This window comes from Athene noctua, chromosome 11 (genome assembly GCF_965140245.1).
Source record: "Athene noctua chromosome 11, bAthNoc1.hap1.1, whole genome shotgun sequence".
Classification (NCBI taxonomy): domain Eukaryota; kingdom Metazoa; phylum Chordata; class Aves; order Strigiformes; family Strigidae; genus Athene; species Athene noctua.
Genome location: NC_134047.1, coordinates 9,573,215 through 9,592,588, shown reverse-complemented (window position 1 = coordinate 9,592,588; position 19,374 = coordinate 9,573,215). Strand labels below are relative to the sequence as shown.

The window sequence follows — 19,374 nt, the reverse complement described above, 5'->3', positions numbered from 1 at the left end:
TACCCATTGAAATGGATATATATGCAATAGCTACATGTAATAAGATTCTCTCTCTTTATCCCTTGTGAAAGCAATATATTTTACCTTTCTAAAACAAGACCATTTTGGGCTGTGTATTCTGCTTACACAGTCTGTTTTGCTACTACTTGGAGCAGAGCAGCAGAACCAACAAAGTGGTAATTACTTGCAACTCAGCCACGGGTGGTCTAAATTTAATACATTGGTCTGCGTATCTCTGGATGATGCTGTCCAAGTATAGACAGAGACACCCATAAGTCCTGTTGAAACTCTTGGAAGTTTGACACTGGACACTGAAAGTTAAGCTTATACAGGATTGTTTATTTTCCTGGCATCTTGTTTTCCCCAGATGTGCAGTAGGAGATTATATTTTTACTTTAAATTGCCTGATTAAAACATTCCTGAAACACTCATGTGGCATCCAGTCAAGCTCAGATGCTCAGCTCCTATCTTCCTGACCCCTGCGGTCAGAGAGAATCTACATGAGATAGTTTGCTCCTTTTGGTTTTGAAAGTTAAAATCCAAGACTGAAAACGCTGGAGTGAAAAGTATCTCACAGGTAACAGAAATATACAGATTGATGAGGTGAAATATAATGTATACTCTTTTTCTTCAGGGCCCAATGGGAGTTCCAGGGTTTCAAGGCATCAACGGGATCCCAGTAAGTTTGCATGTGTAAATATAAATCACCAGAATGTTAGTCACAGCCAAAAGCACGTAAGCACAGTGAGACTGTCCTAGCACATGCATAGTGTATCTTGCAAGTGCTTGCTTCTCTCTGGAGGGAAACAGCAGTGTTTGTTAGTCTACCTGGTGATCCTGTCATGTTTTGTAAGATGTTTGGATCCTGTTATGGGATGATAGGAAGTTGATACATACCGGGAAGTGAACCTGAGTTACATGGGAATCCAGCTGCATCATTGATAAGCTTTTCTTTCACCACCATGTCTAGAAAACACCATATCATAAAATCACAGACTTACAGAGCTCAAAGGGACCTCAGACAGTCAAGCAGGCATGATCAGCTGTGCTTCAGGCCATTTTTAGTATGTGTTTCCTAATCAACTCTTAAAACCTTGTAATGCTAGAGACTATGACTTTTCTGTTGGAAAAGCTTTGCTAATGCCTAACTTCAGTCTTTCTTTCTGCAGTTTAAAACCACAAAAAATTATGTTCCTAGAGTGTTTTGACCAACTTCATTTTGCTTTGCTTTTCCCCAGTGATTTTTGCAAAGATGCCTTACAGACACTTTACCTCAGGGACGTTTTAGCTGGGGCCAGCTTTAGTAGTTGCCCCAAACTTCCTTGCTCTCTCTACACTGTTTAGCTCATCCTGCTTTCTCCTTTGGGTATTAGAACTCTTTTTCTTTTCCTGATCACATTTTTCCATCTTCTGTATCCTTGTGCCTTCAGACTATACTCATGCTCTTTCTCATCCTTCCCTACTTCCTCAGCTGGCCAACAGCTCCAACAGTTGAGCTATGTTTCCTTACTTCCTATCAAAAACTGAATTGTTTTGATAGATTGGCTGAAAATGCACAGTTGGCCCTGTAAATGAGCTTGCTTGATTCCAGTTCCTTCCTGGCCCTTGTCCTTCTCTCCCTCTGCTCATCCTTGCCTGTTTTCTCTCCTGCTCTACTCCCTTGCTGCTATTTTTTTATTTTCCCACCAGCCAACTCTCTAGCTCTGAAGAGAACAAGCTGTTCCCATAATACTTAATTTAATTGAACACACTGTGGGAACATGCTGTTCTCAGGGTATTTTTTCAGATGAGGCTCTGAAGAAAGGGGATTCCCAACAATAAGGGGAGGCAGAGATACAGCAACAGACATTGCCAGGTAGTTGGCAGAGACACAGGCATTCCAGGGAAAGAGTAGGGGAGGTAGATGAGACAATTCAAAGCCTCCAGCATATGCACATCTACTCTGTCTGCTTTACAGTATTTTGCAGGTGGCCAAATGGGAAAGAGGTGGGTTTTGCTGCTCCTGAAGGGCAAAGTGCTCACCACTGTGTCTCTTCTGTGCCACAACTGCAGGACAGAAAGAGGGGGAAGGGAAATTAGTTCATACTGTTTACATTCTAGCCATTGAGATAAATACTTCTAAGGTGAAAATAGCAACCACCACTGCTTGAGAAAATACTTATACTTTTGGCAGTTGCATTTCAGAACAGGGAATAGCTTAGGTTTGTGGTGAAATGTGTACGAGCATACGCACATTATGTGGACGTGTGAAAAGCAGAACAAAGGAGAGAGAGCATGTGTGTGCTGATACATGTAAGAGAAAAGTAAAAATACATTTCTATCTCTGCACAAGGATTAACATCTAAGTATCAAGAGAGACTCTTTGTAGTATGCAGGTACATTGGCATGGGCAGGTATATTTTAATCAAGGCCAAAGGGCTTCAAGACTGTGATTCAGAGGGGAATCCCACTACAGACCTTAAGGGAAGTGGTGTTCCACAGAGTTCCCTGTGGGAGTGCTGATGGCAAGTAAATCATGTTGTTGCAGCTGGCCTGACTAATCCCTTTAACCTAGTAAATACAGGAGCTACATGTGTTTATTGCTAGCCTTTCATGTCACACTGTAGAAGAAGCCCTCAAATCCTTAGCCCTACTCGGGAAGTTTATTTTTTCCTATAGGACAAGATTCAAGGACACCTCTGACAAAGGCTGGAACTGGAGCTGGAAGATGTATATAGCTTTTCATGAACTGCCCAAGGAGTTCTAGAAGGAAATATTTCTGTGAGAAGCGAGCCCTTTCTGTACCATGAAAGCTAGAGATACATGGAAAGGCAAAGTTCTCTTTTGTGACCCTCCTAGAGGAAATGCAAGCACGTGGTGATGGCTGTAAAAAGACCATTTTACTGTAGCAATCCATGAAACTGCTTATTCAGTTAGTTTTGTGTTCACCCTTAATTGCATTTGTTTCCCTGTTTTTAAATATTTGTTGAGCTCTTCTGTTGGGATCGCCTTTGTGCTGTTTGGTTTAGAAAAGCGGCCCCTTGGGATCACAGTGTTAGTGTACAAGCAAGAGTCAGATAAAGCTGGGGCCTAGGTGAACAGTTCAAGTTTCCTTATCTGTCTCACAGGGAATGTCTCCTTTTGTAAGAACAGAGAGCACAAGTGATCTCTCCAGCCTGTGTTTTAACTCAGGTCTGTAAAGTAGTCACCCTGCCATGTATAAGTAAAGCCTGTAAAAGTCTTCTGTCTTAGTCAGTTGAGGTGCTTGTGCTGAACTGGCACATCTGCCAAAACAGGAATTAGAGGAGGTGAGAGCAGCAAAACTATTAACCACTGGTTTTGAGGTCAAAACAGCTCTTTAAATCAGTATTTTAAATCCCCGGGGAAAAGGTTAATTTAAGCCATGACTTTACAGCTCTTAAGGAAGTCAGTTGTGGGTGCTCAGTATCTCCTCAAGTAAAGTTCTTAAAACAAAACATTATGAACTCTGATAGCAGATTAGCTAGAAAGTAGGAAATCCTGTGGATTTTTTTCCTAAAGCAAAAGAGACAGCATGTGTACGTGTGTGCATGTGTCAGTCTGTGTCATGCTTTGGCTCAGAACCAGACATGGATGCCATGGGATTAAGTGACAGGGCCACAGATTTCTTTAATACGTATCAAAAATCACTGTGGTCAGCATACCTTATGTCCTCTTTGTGAGCCTCACTCACATATTAAGAGTATACCAGAGTCCTTTGGACCACTTACAGACTGTGTTGGTCTGAGGGTTAGGAGGTCTCACCCAAAGCATTTCCCTAGACATGAGGCCACCAGCCAGCTGCCTGCCATGGGCTGGCCCTTGGCCAGTGCTAAAGCCTTAGCAGCTTGGCTCCCCGTTGCTCTGAGGGGCAGATGTTGGCCGTTCAGCTTCACTGAACCCTACAGCTGGTCACCTTATGTTGTAACCAGATACATCTGCACTTGTCCCACATAGCTCCTGGTTTTGTGGATGCTGTAAACAAAGTGGAAGACCTGGTAGACATTGACCACTCTGGCCTTATTCTGCAGTCACAGCCTGTCCGGTCAGAGATTTGCTGCTCCTGGCTATGACATCTCACATGGATGGAGGAGGGTGTGTTGCCACTAATCTGTTCCAGCTTTGGGAACCAAATGAAAAAATTTCTAAGAGACAAACATAACTGGCAATGAATTGGTGTTTCAGCCTTCTCCTGTTGCTTTACCAGGGCCTGGCAAGTCCCTGCTTGCATACCACATGTGGATGCTTTGACAAACAGACTAATCATCCAGGCAACTGGTACTATGTACGCAGTGGTGCCTAATGCTAATGATTTGGGATGACTTCATTCCGTGTCCTGAGGCCTTGTTTAATCTCAGATTTATACTTGTCTGTGTGAGCTGCCTTGATCCTGTAGTGGAGACACACTTTACATTCATTTAGTTTGTTATTGACTGACAGAGAACACATCTGGGCTCTCTCCCCTTCTGTCCATTTTGTTGGCACAAATCACAATGCAGATACCAAATGAGCTGGACCAAGGAACTTATCTTGCTGAAAACCAGCTATTTTTCTGCTGTGTTGGTTTCCTGCTTCAATTTGCCTATTCTGCCTGTGCTTATGCCAGCACAGGGAAGAGGTAGGTGTGAGTAAGCAGGAGTCTGCAATGGCCCTCCTGGCAGCAGCTGAGACCAGTGATCAGCTTGAATATTCATGGAATTATGGCCTAAGTTGCTCTGCATCCTTGGGAAAGTCACTCTGCTACTGTGTGCCCCCAGCTTCTCATCCGTAAAATGAAGATTATAACATTCCCACATTTTTGCAAGGCATTTTAAGATCCTTAGATAAAAGGCTTTACATTACTGCAAAGTTCTCACTGACTTTGGTCAGAGCATATGCTATTGGCTTAGGCTGGGAAGACCTTTAGCAACACAAATGTGTTTTGTTTTAAGTGTCAGGCATGAAGGATTGTTAATGTTCTGCTTTATCTCCATTTTATCCATGTTTATTTTTTTACTTTCCTAGTATGAGTCATAACTTTTTTAATGCCATATCTTAAGGATGAATCTTTGGGATCAAACAAAAGTACTTTTGGGATGAGTCAAGATCAGGGTGTACAGAGGGAAGGGAGAGAACTATCAGTTACTGATACTATCTCTGTAAGTTTAATTTTTCTTCCTGCCACAAAACGCTGTCTTTGAGTGCCACAGAACTCATTTCTATGAAAAGGAGGCTAGAATAAGGAGCTGCCTGAAACCTAGGTAGTGTGACCTGACAGTTCTGCCCTTCTGTGTTTTGCCTACACATACCCATATGACACTGAAGAAGAAGTAACTAAAGTCTCAGACATTGATCTCCTTTGCACCAGTACCATGCTGAGTAAATTCCAGTCAAATGAATAGAGCTATACCAGGGCAAAAGAGGTGTAAAATCAGAATTAGGTATAATTGTATTCTACTCTGCTTGATTATTAATTGACCATTACAAATACTTTCTTTTAAATGCTGTTAGTTTAATTAGGTCTTTCTCCCAGTTGCTTTGGCTAAGATTTTAAGTTTAATATAACAAGAAAAGCTGTTTTGCTTGAATGGCCTGATGCTGGAGCTGTAACATCTGTTGAACTATTAAGGGAAAGAATCCACACTGGAGAGGAAGAGAAGTCACTGAAACTTTAAGCAGATTGGAATTATAAATGCTCAGTATTGTTGAGTCTGCCTCTGTCCTTGTTTTTACATGAGCAACTTCCATTCCTGGTGTCAGGTGCACCCGTGTGTGCTGTTTTACACTGTTATATGCCATATATTTCAGACTGCTGTGGAATGAGTATTGCCCTTTTGGGACCTACTCATGCACAAGTTATGTACTTCAGAAAATTATCCCTTGGAGAAAAAGGTAATTAAATGAATGCAGCCAATGTTCTAGGATTTAAGCTTTGGGGAGGATAAACAATGCTGGCCAAAGAAGCTAGTTCTGTTGCAGTCTGCCATGCACTGAACTTGAGTGGGAGTTGTGTGTTTCTTTTGTTTCGTGTTGCCATTTGGAAGATATCATTTTTCTGGGGACAGTATTACTAATAAAATAATACATTCTGTCAGTCATTCTCTCTTTTTCCCCTTTATACAGGGTCACCCTGGGCAATCTGGACCTAGAGGTCTGCCTGGCCTGGATGGCTGCAATGGTACCACTGGGAGTCCTGGTGTTTCTGGATCAGACGGGTTTCCTGGCCTACCTGGGCTGCCTGTATGTCCCAACTTGAATATGGTGTTTTGTAGTCACTAAGCCAGGTTTCCCTTTTCATGTTACTGTTGGAAAAACTTCCTAAGTACTTAGGAAGAACCCTAATAACCCTAAGTTTATTAGCATTGTTGGAGCTCAGTATCATTTTCTTATTGAAATTCCACTCTGAGGATAAAAATTAAGATCCTGTGAGTTCAGTGTGCTGCCACAGCAAGTTATACCATTGTCACTCGGCAGTAGCCAAGCCAACTCAGAAGAAACCATGATAAAGTTTCTAAAAACCAGCTGTGTCAAACAGCTTCCACCAGGCATGTTTCAAATAAGTGGATGCTGATTCGGGAAAGGATGTTATCTCAAGTTCAAGTCTGTGCATCAAATATTAGATGCCTTCCTTCAGGTCTTAAGATAGCCAAAAGCTTCAGTCTCACTAAGTGTCAATAGGATTTACTTTCCAGGGTATGTATTTTACTTTCAAAATCAGTTTTCTGCCAGGTTGGAGTTTTATCTAGCCTGAACTGGACACCTTAAAGTTAGGTGTCTAATCTTTTCATCTGGAATCCCCTCTTACAGAGAGTGATAGTTGCAAGAGCACTTCCCCCCGCCCTTTGCCTTTCAGGATGAATTGTCTTTGGAGATAACCTTTTTTATGCATGGACTGTAGAAGAATTAAAGGTAGCACACTCTACACTCTGTTTTAAATGGGTAGGGTTAGTTATAAGAACTCCACTCTTAGATACTTCTGGGAATTATGCTCTTTTATAAAAGTATGTGGTTATTTTTGAAGTGTAAGCAAAAAAAATATTTGACTTGATATTAACACATTTGACAAATATTTGAATATTTGTTCACATTCAAAGGCTGATCTTACAAATAAAGGTCATGTGACTAAGCATACATGTAATGGAACTCCTTTGCACATATACATGAAGAGGAAAAAAATACAGCTGGAGGATATAAATATTGCCATTTGTTTTCCTCATGTCTAAACTGGGCTAAGACATCTTTGCGTGTCATCCAGACTTGCAGTTCATATGATGTTGAAAAATACTTAAGCAATAAACTCAAATTAGAGTGCTGCTTTCTAAAGTCACTGATTTACTCATACCTGCTGCTCAAATTTCTGTTTTGTAATGCATGTTAGGATTATATTTTTGGCAAGGAAAGCTGCTTGGATCAGACAAACCCTCTCAAATTAAGTTGGCAATTAAGTGAAATCACCTCAGATAAATTGGATGGATGATCAAGATTAAAATAAACTGGGTAAATCTAGAATTATAATGGCAGATTTTTCAGAAGCTTCATGCAGTCTATCAGTTTTTTCTCTCATTGATTCTAAGTAAAATTCAGTGACTTACAGTGTTAAACAAGAGGTAGTCTCGTAGAATGGTTTGAGTTGGAAGGGACCTTACAGATCATCCAGTTCCACCCCCCTGCCATGGGCAGGGACACCTTCCACCAGCCCAGTTTGCTCCAAGCCCCGTCCAACCTGGCCTTGAACCCTGCCAGGGAGGGGGCAGCCACAGCTTCTCTGGGCAGCCTGTGCCAGGGCCTCACCACCCTCACAGGGAAGAATTCCTTCCTTACATCTAAACTCACTCTACCCTCTTTCAGTTTAAAACTGTTACCCCTTGTCCCATCCCTACACCCCCTGATGCAGAGTCCCTCCCCACCTTTCCTGTAGCCCCTTTAAGCACTGGGAGGCCGCTCTAAGCTCTCCCCGGAGCCTTCTCTTCTCCAGCTGAACACCCCCAACTCTCTCAGCCTGTCCTCACAGGGGAGGTGCTCCAGCCCCTCATCATCTTCGTGGCCTCCTCTGGACCTGCTCGAGCAGGTCCATATCCTTCTGATGTTGGGGGCCCCAGAGCTGGACACAGCACTGCAGGGGGGGTCTCACGAGAGCAGAGCAGAGGGGGAGAATCCCCTCCCTCGCCCTGCTGGCCACACTGCTCTGGATGCAGCCCAGGACACGGTTGGCTTTCTGGGCTGTGAGCGCACATTGCTGGCTCACAGTCAGTTTTCCATCCACCAATACCCCCAAGTCCTTCTCCTTGGGGCTGCTCTCAATCCACTCCTCGCCCAGCCTGGATTTGTGCTTGGGATTGCCCCGGCCCATGGACAGGACCTTGCCCTTGGCCTTGTTGAACTTTGTGATGTTCGCGCAGTCCCACCTCTCCGGCCTGTCCAGGTCCCTCTGGGTGATATTGATATGTATATGAACAGGAGGGTTACACCATGTCAAGCTTTCAAATAGGATCTTAAAAGTTGTCAAAGGCCTAAAATAAAAGGGAAATCTAGTATAAACAGGAAAATACCAGAGAAAATGTTTTCAGAGCCTTGTTTTTCTAAAGCCCCAGGAAGTCTTAAGTTCTCATAATACCACAGCTTCTTTGACAAAGCTGCAGTGGTACTTTTGCAGTTTACTGGAGATGGGAGTTTGCCTTTTTCATTATGTTGAATATAAATTCTTTCAAAACTAAATCAGTATTTTTTCCAGAAATTTATTTTTGACTTTTTTCTTTTTTAAATCAGGGTCGTCCTGGCCCAAAAGGCCTTAAAGGAGAACCTGTGTTTGCTCAAGGCAGTCTTAAAGGAATGAAGGTAAGACTTGTCATCACATAGGAGAAAATGCAATACAAGAAACAGTTTGATGTCCTACAGGTTGCTGATGCTGCAGTTTTGATTGCTCATGATGTTAGATGTGCTTATCCTGACTTTATGAGGTAGCATTTGTGTTTTTAGATGCATATGTAGCAAAGGAGAGGCCCTTCACCTACTCTGAACTTTCTTGTAACTGGCATCTTTACATGGGCCAGGCCTGTTGAAATAACAGCTCAGGGAACTTGCAAGTCCATATTAAGATTTCTACTGTGACATCCCAGTGGTTTTTGTATTGGGAGATACTAGTCAGTAATCAGTCATATTCTCAGTTTAAATATGTGAATATCATATCCCACTCATAGTATTCCATCCTTTGTAGCTGTGAAGTCAGGATATTACTCTCTCTATTTAATAAGGACCTTGCCCTGAAATGTCAATCAAGTCTGTAATTTTATTTTCTGTACAGAAAATACAAACTGTGGATAGACAATTTCAGTTTACTGCTTGGAACAATGAACAGGTTCTTGAATTTGCTCAAGTAAAAGATTTGGTTCTTCGTCACCTTGAAACAACCAGCTTACCATGGGTTTGATTTTTGCCAGAAGTACTAGGTTTGGAATAAATCTACAGAGGATTCAGTACCTCCTGTGGTACTGAATTCAGCTATATTTAGCAGCCTCATGATTCATTAACTATTGAAAATATTAAGACATTTATTCTGTCATGTAAGGCCCCTCACACTGACTTTGTTGGTCAAAATTAAGACATTTTCTAAAATTATACCCACACTATATACACTCATAAGTTGGTAAAAGTTAAATAGATCTATCTTTATTTATTTCAGTATTTATGGGAAATACAGATAATTTGATATAGTAATGATATGCTTTTACATATTTTATAGTGGTCTTGTAATGAAAGTTTTTAAGTGTGTTTTCCAGTCTTTTTATGATTAATACTATTTTTTTTTTCATGGCACTTCAGTTTCTCTTGTTATGCATAAATAAAACAGTTGTAATTTCTCAGGAGTTTTAAAATCTCTCCATTACCCAATTTAAATATGGAAGCACTGGTGTCAAATATTTTCACTTTTAAACTTGATCTGATATTAAATAAGAGAAAATATTTCTATTTATACAAAACTTAATGTTCCTTATAGTTTGTTGCAGTAATATAGTGTAATTTTTACTCATGTGTTTATAATTTTTAGGGAGAAAATGGTCTTCCTGGATTGGATGGAATTTCTGTAAGTTATTTAATTTGGGGAATAATGGTTTTAAAGCATATAAGTAGGTAATTTTTCTTGTGTTGGATCTCAAGGACACTTTTCAAATTAGTGGGCCATGTAATTACATGTGTGATACCCATAGCATGAGCAATTTCAGCTTTGTAATGGTATGATTGGATCCACATTATGGTAGAGGAAGTGAGATTTTTACTATTCCTTTTTCTGATCAAACTCCCTTCTACCACTGAACTCTGTAACTTTGATTTTCAAAACACATATAATAATATGAAATGGATTGTTATAGTATATGAATTCCTGAGACTCACTTTATCTTTGATATGGTGTGTGCTACACATTCTGTATTTGTCCTGTGTTGTTCTTACAGGGCCCAAAAGGTTTTCCAGGTCCAGTAGGCTCTGCAGGCCCTATAGGATTACCAGGTTTGCAGGTAAGAGACCTGACAGAACAGTTCAAAATGATGGCAGTTTTCCCTCCTTATCTATATTCGTTTCACAACAGTGAGCAAAAGTGTGTGTTCCTCTGAAAGGACTGAACACATCTGACTTCAGGCATGGAATACATGAATTTAGAGAGTTTAATCTAGTCACAAGAGGGAAGGCTTCTCTCTGGAGCCTTGTTCAGAGCAGCAATCATAAATGAGGGCTCCAGCAAAAGCCTAGAGTGCTGTCTACAGACACTACATTATACTATTCTGAGCACTTCCTTGTCTTACGATGAGAGGGAATATGCTGACCTCTGCATGTTTGGAGCATTTGTCATCATGAAATATGTTAAAGGGTTGCTTTTTCAAGATACTACCAGAGGGTTTCCATTGGACAGAGGTAAAAACAAACTACATGTTTCTTCCTTTTAAATTTAAGTTTGCTCTTAACCACAGTACCAAAGGGCTGTGCTGTCTATTACAGATGTGAAGACTTGAAGATCACATGCATTAGTTACTTTTGCTTTGGGGACAAGAGATGAAAGTTCGGATACCAGTGCAGATCCCAGCATTGGTCTAGTTGTGTGCATCCTAATTAAGTCAAAAGAAATAAAATCTTGATCTTGTTCACATTTAGGGTCCGATGGGTCCCCCTGGGCCACCAGGTCCAAAAGTAAGTACCTACCTTTCCTGTCTTCTTTCTACACCTGATCGTTGGCTTTTTTAACAGTGTTGTGGGCCTAAATGATAATAATGCTATTGTTACTGTTGGTTTATTAATGATTCATCATTGGTTTTTTGTCTCCTAGGGTAACATGGGATTAGGCTTTCAAGGAGAGAAAGGAGAAAAGGTAGGTGAAATGGAAAGAGCATGAAATAATACTCCAGTGTTTTGTCATAGCTTGATCCTCTAGGAAGTGGCTAGATTCTAGCATTTTCCTCTTTTCCTTTTCTTCTCTTGGGCTGATTGACAGTGCAAATACTAAAGAGTCTTGCTGGTTCCTTATCTGTTGGCACACAAAAAAAGGATGGGAGTTTTTTTCTGGATGAAGAGGGAGAAGGGGAAAATCTCAATTCTATGCCATATTTTCATGGTTAGAGACATGTGGTCTTACACATCTTTTGAAATTGTCTGTCAGTTTCTTTGGACCCTCACCTCTCGTATCGAATTATTCTACTGATTTCATTCTTTTTGATGTTCATAATATTCTTTGTATCAGCTGATGTGTAATCTGTAGTCTTGCTATCCTAAATGAGTGTCCTGCAGTGTGTGTGAGAATTTACACTGGCATAATGGGGCTTCTCAAAGTTCTCAGCTTGGTACTTGATTCTACTGCTATTAAAATCAGTTCTCAGCATTCTACATTTCTAATTGTTTCTTGTCTCCTTTTCTTTCATATTTCTCCCCAAAGTTTGTCTGGAATGTTTTCCTGTTGATACAAAAGCTGTGCGGTGTTGGGGTTTTTTTTCCTTGCCATGTTTTATATCCACAGCTCTTCTGAAGCAGATTTAATACATTTTGTTCATCTTAATTTTCAGTCTGATCTTTTGACTTCCATTACCAAACTCCTGTGCCAGCATTTGGGCACACAGATATTATGTATGTGGGATATAATTATGAGTGGCTCGCAAGCCACTTTCACAGGAAATCAAACGTGTTCTGCCTATGTTAATAGCTTCCTCTTTTGCCAATAGGGTGATGTAGGGATGCCTGGCCCTCCAGGTCCCCCACCATCCACTGGGATACTGGAATTCATGGGATTTCCAAAAGGGAAGCAAGGAGAAAAGGTCTGTAAATTCAGTTTATGAACGCTTTTTCTCCCCATGCTCCTTTGTTCAAGGCTGAATGAAATTGCTGGGCAGTGAGAGATGTTATATTCCCAAATCAAAATAATTTTATATACTACTTTAATCTGCCAGATGGCTATTGAATAAAAATATTCTTGGCTCAGAGCATTGTGGACCACTGGAGAATCCATACTTATCAGAAGGAGAAATCTGAAAGCTATTTAAAGCTTTTCATCATTAAACCTAAAAATAAATGAACTGTAGTTTGTTTCTGTTAGACCTGTGAAATTGTGTCAACTGAAGCAAAAAACTCAAATCCATTTAGAAAAATAAATTTAAAACTCCAGCTTTTTTTATGCTATGATGCACACTACTCTGAAATAATCAGATTTCTCTCCTTTACTTTGTTATCCTGGCATTTACTGAGATACATATTTAGATCATCAGTGTTTTTGTAAAAGCTGTATGGATCTTGAGTTAAAGACTCTCTACACACATGAAATTTAGGATACTGAATTAATCTGGGACCTATACAGGCTGGTTTGGGAGCCCAATCTAGGCTTGCCTAAGCCCCTGCATAAGTCAGAAGAGATATTGCCTTACTTGATGGAGTTACATTAGTGTGAGGTGAGATTCAAACAAATGCCATTCCTTTTGGCTCATTCTTGAATTTATAAGCAGGACTGTGGAGATACTATGCTATGTCATCCTGTATTATTTTGCTTCTTTCCATGAAGTAGTGTGCATGTTCCAGTTCCCTAGATGATGATATGAAATGCTTCTAGTTTGACTTCTAGCAGTGGAGGACAGTAGAACAACAGTTCCCAAGCAGTGGTCTTTGAAGCCACGGGAAGTGGTCACAGACAGTCTGTTGCATGTGCCAGCACTGTGCTGGGAGACACTGTATCTGGCACATGATGACACGAATTGAGTACACTTGCTGACAAACAAATTACAAGGCATTAGTTTAGGAGTCAGAAGCATGATGGGTGGATTGGGGAAAGCTTTGCTTTCAAGGGCACAGTGATTTATTATGTTTACCTCTTCTCCTTGTCAGGGTGAGCCAGGCCCTCAAGGATTCCCTGGAGACAAAGGACTGCCTGGCTTGCCGGTAAGGACAGAGGACAGTTTTTAATACATGACTAACACCAGTTAGATGATTCAGCACCCTCTGAAGAGCTCACAAAGTCTACAGGAGATTTTAGGCACCACAGTACTTTGAAAATCTGATAAAAGTGTCCACAAGGCTTTCTGAAGTGTGTAACTGTAATCTGATAGTTTTTTGTCCTGGGGATACAAAAAAGGTAAAGCTGTCCTACCACAGACATTACAAAGCAGCCATCGTCTTAGTACATGTAATGTGCTGTTTGCAGAGACCTGCAAGTAGACATAGTCTTTACATGGCCACTTGATGGCAGTGTTTCTTGATGTCCCACAAAGAGGAAGACATTTTTTAAAAAAATCTTTTTTTTCCCCTTTAATTATGTCTAAACATATTTTTTTGTTATTTTACTTTAAAGCTGTAAAGCACATGCAGATCTTTCTGTCTCTATATATACAATTTTAAAATGAGCTATTTAACATTAGCACTCATAAACTCAGGAATGTGTAGCATCTGCTCTGTATGAATTAAGAACAACAATTTATCCCTGGATTCCAGATTGCTATTTCCCATCTTATAACCTTTTGTAAACACAGGTTATTTCGATAAGTTTAGGGAATAAATATTTTGTAGAACTTCTGACTAATAAGATAAATTGTTTGCCAGTTTCTTCAACGTACAGATGTTCTCAGTAAAGGCGTGTGAGAAAAACCTGTACGTGAAGTACAGTTTGTTATTAGTCTTTCTGGACATGTTCCATTATGTGCATGTTTAGCTTTATGCATCACAAAAGACCCATTGAAGCTGGTGGGGTTGAACATATGTATGAACTTAACCACAACCATAAGATATTTCAAGACTGAAGCCTGAAAATTGCTTAACTACTGTAACTCTCACTGAAATTAAATCCTGGTGTTCTATCTCTGGATTTGATACTTCTTGCTGACTGGGAAAACCATCGAACGTTTCCAAATGTTGAGCGTGAAAATGCTCATTTTGTGTCATTCTTAGGCTTTAGAAATGAAAAAGGGTGTTCTGAGCATTCCCTTGAGCTGCTTCTGTTAAGAAATTAGATTTCAAATAATTTCTAAATGTAGAATACAGTACAGTGGCAGGACTTTGCTGTTTATAGCATGGGGTTATTTGCATTTTCTGCTGAGGGATGTGCTATGGTTTAAATGGATGGAAGTCATGGGGAATGAAGAAGATAATGTACTGCACATACTGCCAAGCCTGGTTGATACACATTTTTTTCTGGGACAAAAGAGTCCGTTCAGAAACAGTTCCTCTTGTCTCTCCGCTGTACTGTTTATATTAATAGATAGGTTTGTGCTCATTTTGTCTTAGAGCTGTGCTATTCAATTCCAAACTGATCCATTTTTCTTCAGGGCTTTGGAGGTGCTGGAGAAAAAGGAGAAAAAGGTGTGCCTGGCTTACCGGGTGGCAGGGTAGGTAACTTTACAGAGTCCTTAAATGCCTGTTCTCAAACACATGACGTGGGTCTTTCAGCAACCGAAGCATTCCCAAGGCACGTAGGAATCTCAGACATAGAGATGGGTCCTATAGCAGCCAGCGACATACAACAACAGAACCAGTAGATAGTTCTTATTTCAGTAAATCTCAGATTAAAGATGAGATAAAAAATGTATACAGGCAAGGCAGTCTAGGAAAATCAACTGAAAGTATTTAGTGGAGATCTTGATACTGCAGGGCTTGTGTTTTTCCAAGTTTTTTGAAAGCTTCACAGAAAAGGAAGCTTGCTGGAGGTCCAAATGAAGATAATAAAGACGCCTTTCAGGAGCTTTAGGGAGCTCCTAACCAGTCCTAGAACCAGCCATGAGAGAACACAGATTGATATTTGGGGAAGGAATGGGCAAGCTGACAATAGATGTTGGTCTAACTAGTCAATGAATGTGGGAGTTAACAGTGTGCTCAGACATACACCAGCCATAGATTCTTCAAACCATCATGACCCTGCAGAGACGTGCTTATACACAACAGGAAGACCAAGGCATTCTGTTCTGCATGTGCAGAATAAATTTTCAGCATGGAAAGTCTTGATTCCATTAAGTTTCATGGTTTTATAATGATAATGTAATGACCTCCCTAACTTCCTAGTAAGTTGAGACACCGTGATTTATTTAACTTGAACTGCTAATTAGAAAGACAATGGCTAAAAAAGATGCAACTTCTTTTATTATTTATTCTGCTTTATGGTTGTTAATATTTGGGAGATATGAAAAATCAGTGGTAGCTTCTCCTTCTGAAAGTTTTACCTTTTCATTCTTTGGTGCCAAGATATTTGGAGCCTGATATAATAAGAGCAGACTGAGATGGAGCTTCTGAAACTTAATGGTTTTTTGCTGTTCTAGGGTCTTTTGGGACTGGATGGATCTGATGGGTTTCCAGGGAGAAAGGTAAAATTCCTTTTATTTTTAACTGTACTTAAAACTACAGAAGCCGTCTAACTGCTTAAGATCTGCTGACTTCCATATCTAGTGGCTCCAAGTTGTCTGATGGATGAATGCGCCTGCCTTATTAAAGTAGTGAGAGCTAACTAGAATGTCCATGTAAAACTAGATCCCTTTAACTGTTTCTCTAGTTATCCCTCCATATTCAGAGGATCACTTCCACAGATTGGAAATGGTACATTCTCTCCTGGAACAATCAACTCTCCCTCTTTTCCCCTTTCAAGGGTGGAAATCAGGTGATCAAGTGGCTGAAAACGTGTTAAAGCACTTCTACTTGCAGATACAGCAGTGGAAGTTGTTCAGGAAAGCAACTTTTAGAAGTACAGTTCTCATTTTGCCGCCTGGAATTCAGTCACTTTCTTGTATGTTTTATGTATGTCCTTTTCAAGACATACTGAAGATGATGGTATCTTCAATATAATCTAATTCATATCTATATGTTAAAGTTATATGATTAAAACCAATGACAAGTTTCTCATCAATACTGTGTATGGGCTATATTGGGGCATACAGCTGTCCAAGACTTCAGAATCATAGGCAAGGTTTAAAGTTAAGGTTCCTTGCTCCAGAGCTCTTGGAATATCCATTTTTGTCTGCAGCTGCAGTAGTATTTGCAATCCATAGTGGGACAGTTTAAATATGTTACCCAACAGAGGACAGTAGGTCACTTCTGTGTAGTTTTCCAGTCACACACCCAGAAGGGAATTTTGGTGTCCCTGAAAATGCTGCCAGGAAACAGAGAGCTGGATCTCCCTGCGTGACTTTAAATGTTTTGGTGCCAGTTTGTTGGAGGGGGAACAGAGTAGAAGTAAAAGTGTGGGGGACAAGGAAAATAATGTTCTAGACTCCTCACAAGCATTTTTGCAGTTTTGTGAGAACTCCAGAGTGTCCTCCTAATTTGGACACTATGATGCCTACTCACAAGTTCGCAGGATCTTTACAGCACAAGGTCTAAAGGAGCTCTGGTATTTTGTGAGTGCTGAGAAATTGATGCCATCGGTTTTCTCTTTCTTTATTTCTTCTGCAGGTATTTGTTAGGACAATGAACTGGTTTGTGATTCAAGTCCAGGCACTTGCAGATGTCTCAGCTAACAAATAATACCAGTCTTATTGTCCCACTGTGTAACAGTGTTCCCCTGTGTGACTTTGCAGGGTCATCCAGGTATTCCAGGCTATCCAGGACTGGATGGAGTTGAAGGCATGAAGGTAACTTCTCAGATGAGAATCCTAAAGCATTGCTTTTTTAAAGATGTTTGCATGAATAAATGTCATTGCCCGATCAAATCTCTTCTTTACTTCTGTATCACTGTAATTTTCTGTATGTTTCAGTTCCTCATTTACTCTATTGTTAAGGGTAAAAATGAATGATTGCTGAAATGTGAACACTCGGATATTTTAATACCTGTACAATGTTCATTCATATAACTTCATGACTTACAATTGTGGGTGTATTCTCTCTGGTCTCCTTTATACTTACACCAATGCTATATTTACTGGACAACTGAGGTGATATTAGATGGAAGTAAGTAAAATAGTTGCCAGGGGTGAGAAGTCTTAGATCACAGATCTACAAGTATTGACAAGGCTGAAAAGAATGTCTTCAGTTTCTTGTACTGGAGATAGGCAATGCATAGCAAACGTTTTCTGGGTATCTTACAATTTGGGCAGTCAGACATCTGGAAACTGTGTGGAAAATGGTTGGATAGCAGTTTGCTGTGAAAAACACTTATCTGCCACCAAGATTGGTATATGGTTGGCAGACACGTGAAGTGCAAGTACTGAAAGGCTTTTTTGTGCACATGGAAGAAGTAGTAGGTACAGGTTTATGCACTGAGGAATATTACTGGAAGAAGCAACAAAGTGTGCACTGCCTTGGCTTCCTGCATCGTGTTTATATTGTAAATGTGATGGCAATTTGGACAACAGTCAGATTTTGCACTTGCTGTTTCAAAGAGGATTTGATATTGTGTTAAGAGTGAGAGGAAGGAATGATACTTCAGTTTGTCACAACTTGTTTCTTCTACCTGGGTGATTTTATGGAGGAATCCATTTTCCTGGAAGTTCCTATTATTGAAATTCAGGATTCCAAGGCAACGGATAGCTGCAGTGATTAATTCTTTTGAAAATGGGTATGTTCATAGAGGCTCTCTTGGTTTACCACAAGGTGAACAAATATGATCTACCTGATACTGGTCAATATGCTGATACGATAACTGGTCTCCAGTACACATGGTATATACATCAGGAAGTAGGTAAGTCAGGACAGCAGAAGATTGTGAATAGCAGAACAAAGTGAATTCTTCACCAAGACAAAGAATGATGGTTAGTCAGTGAATGACCACAGACATTGCTACCATAATACAGTCTGTTTCCTAACAAGCAGTCTTCCCCTCCATCACCCATCTGAATGTGGCATGAATCTCTTCTTCTACAGGGTGAATTAGGCGACGTTGGTCCCCCAGGCCCTCCTATCGTTATTGACAGGGAAGGTGTAGTCATTTCAGGTACACGTTTCCATTTTGTTTTGGAACTTGTCTAAAGCACTTTTTTGGATCCAACTTCCCTTCTTACTACATTTTACCACTTTTCCACATTGTGTATTGGGTCTAACCCATCCCTTGTTATTTTTCCTTTAATTGCTGTATTGTTGCCATACAGATAAGTTTGGTCCCATGTTTATAACCTCAGAGTTTACATTAAACCTTTTATCCCCGCATTGCAGAATTATATGTTTCAAGGCAGAATGAAATTCAGCACTTGGGAGGCTGACTGTGTGTGAGCATGGGGAGGTGCCGTGTGTCTTTCTTCAGTGTACTAAGAAAAAATGGCTTCCTGTGTTGCTTGGAAGCGGGTACTCTGAGTGTCATTCTGCTATTATTTGCCATTCAATGTGGCAAGAATATTGTTGAGAAAATGAGCTTAATTAACACCACAGTTGAGTGAGGTCTGGATGGGAGCTGAAGCTATAAAGGTAAGGGGACAAATTGTATGATCTCTCCTGTTCTTCTTCCTTTGCATGCAGCCAAGTTCAAAACAATCTCTAACAAGTCAGAAGGGATTTTTCCTGTTACCATTAACTTTGACTAACAGGCTTACTGCTAATTTTGCTGTTGATGAGATCAGTGGCCACTGGGGTAGGTGCCTGAACATTGTCTTTCAGGCAGAATTCTTATGAGATTTTCCTCCTTGTTTCTCTGTATTTGTCTACCAGGTGCCCCGGGCGACCCTGGAAACCCAGGAATACCTGGTTCTCCAGGAGATGAAGGGATCAGTGGCTTACCAGGCCTTCCAGGAGCTCCAGGATTTCCAGCCCTTGAGAGAGGTAAACCAGCTGCTAACAGTGCTCTTAGCAGGCTGTTTTCTGTGTTTGTTGCTGAGAGGACTCTGGGTAGTGGCCTGGAGGTGGTGAAAAAGTTGGAGTAAGCCTCTTCCTGCTCCTTCAACTGGCTGATTTGCAGACTGCTGTATGAGACATAGGAGGCAGGGATGGCTCACAGGGAAACCAAGTATGTCAGTTTGTATGGGAGTAGAA

The 19,374-nt window shown here is 40.6% G+C and overlaps 1 protein-coding gene across 1 annotated transcript in view; it reads left to right on the top strand.

Moving 5' to 3' along the window:
• Nucleotides 1–19,374, top strand: part of COL4A6 (collagen type IV alpha 6 chain) — a 136,579-nt gene that overhangs the window by 86,312 nt on the left and 30,893 nt on the right. Inside the window, exons 5-18 of the mRNA XM_074914789.1 lie at nt 635–679; nt 6,100–6,216; nt 8,743–8,811; nt 10,022–10,057; nt 10,425–10,487; nt 11,119–11,154; nt 11,291–11,332; nt 12,177–12,269; nt 13,327–13,380; nt 14,760–14,819; nt 15,744–15,788; nt 16,995–17,048; nt 18,277–18,346; nt 19,054–19,164. Of these exons, the coding sequence (XP_074770890.1) occupies nt 635–679; nt 6,100–6,216; nt 8,743–8,811; nt 10,022–10,057; nt 10,425–10,487; nt 11,119–11,154; nt 11,291–11,332; nt 12,177–12,269; nt 13,327–13,380; nt 14,760–14,819; nt 15,744–15,788; nt 16,995–17,048; nt 18,277–18,346; nt 19,054–19,164 (895 nt within the window). The remainder of the gene's footprint in view (nt 1–634; nt 680–6,099; nt 6,217–8,742; nt 8,812–10,021; nt 10,058–10,424; nt 10,488–11,118; nt 11,155–11,290; nt 11,333–12,176; nt 12,270–13,326; nt 13,381–14,759; nt 14,820–15,743; nt 15,789–16,994; nt 17,049–18,276; nt 18,347–19,053; nt 19,165–19,374) is intronic.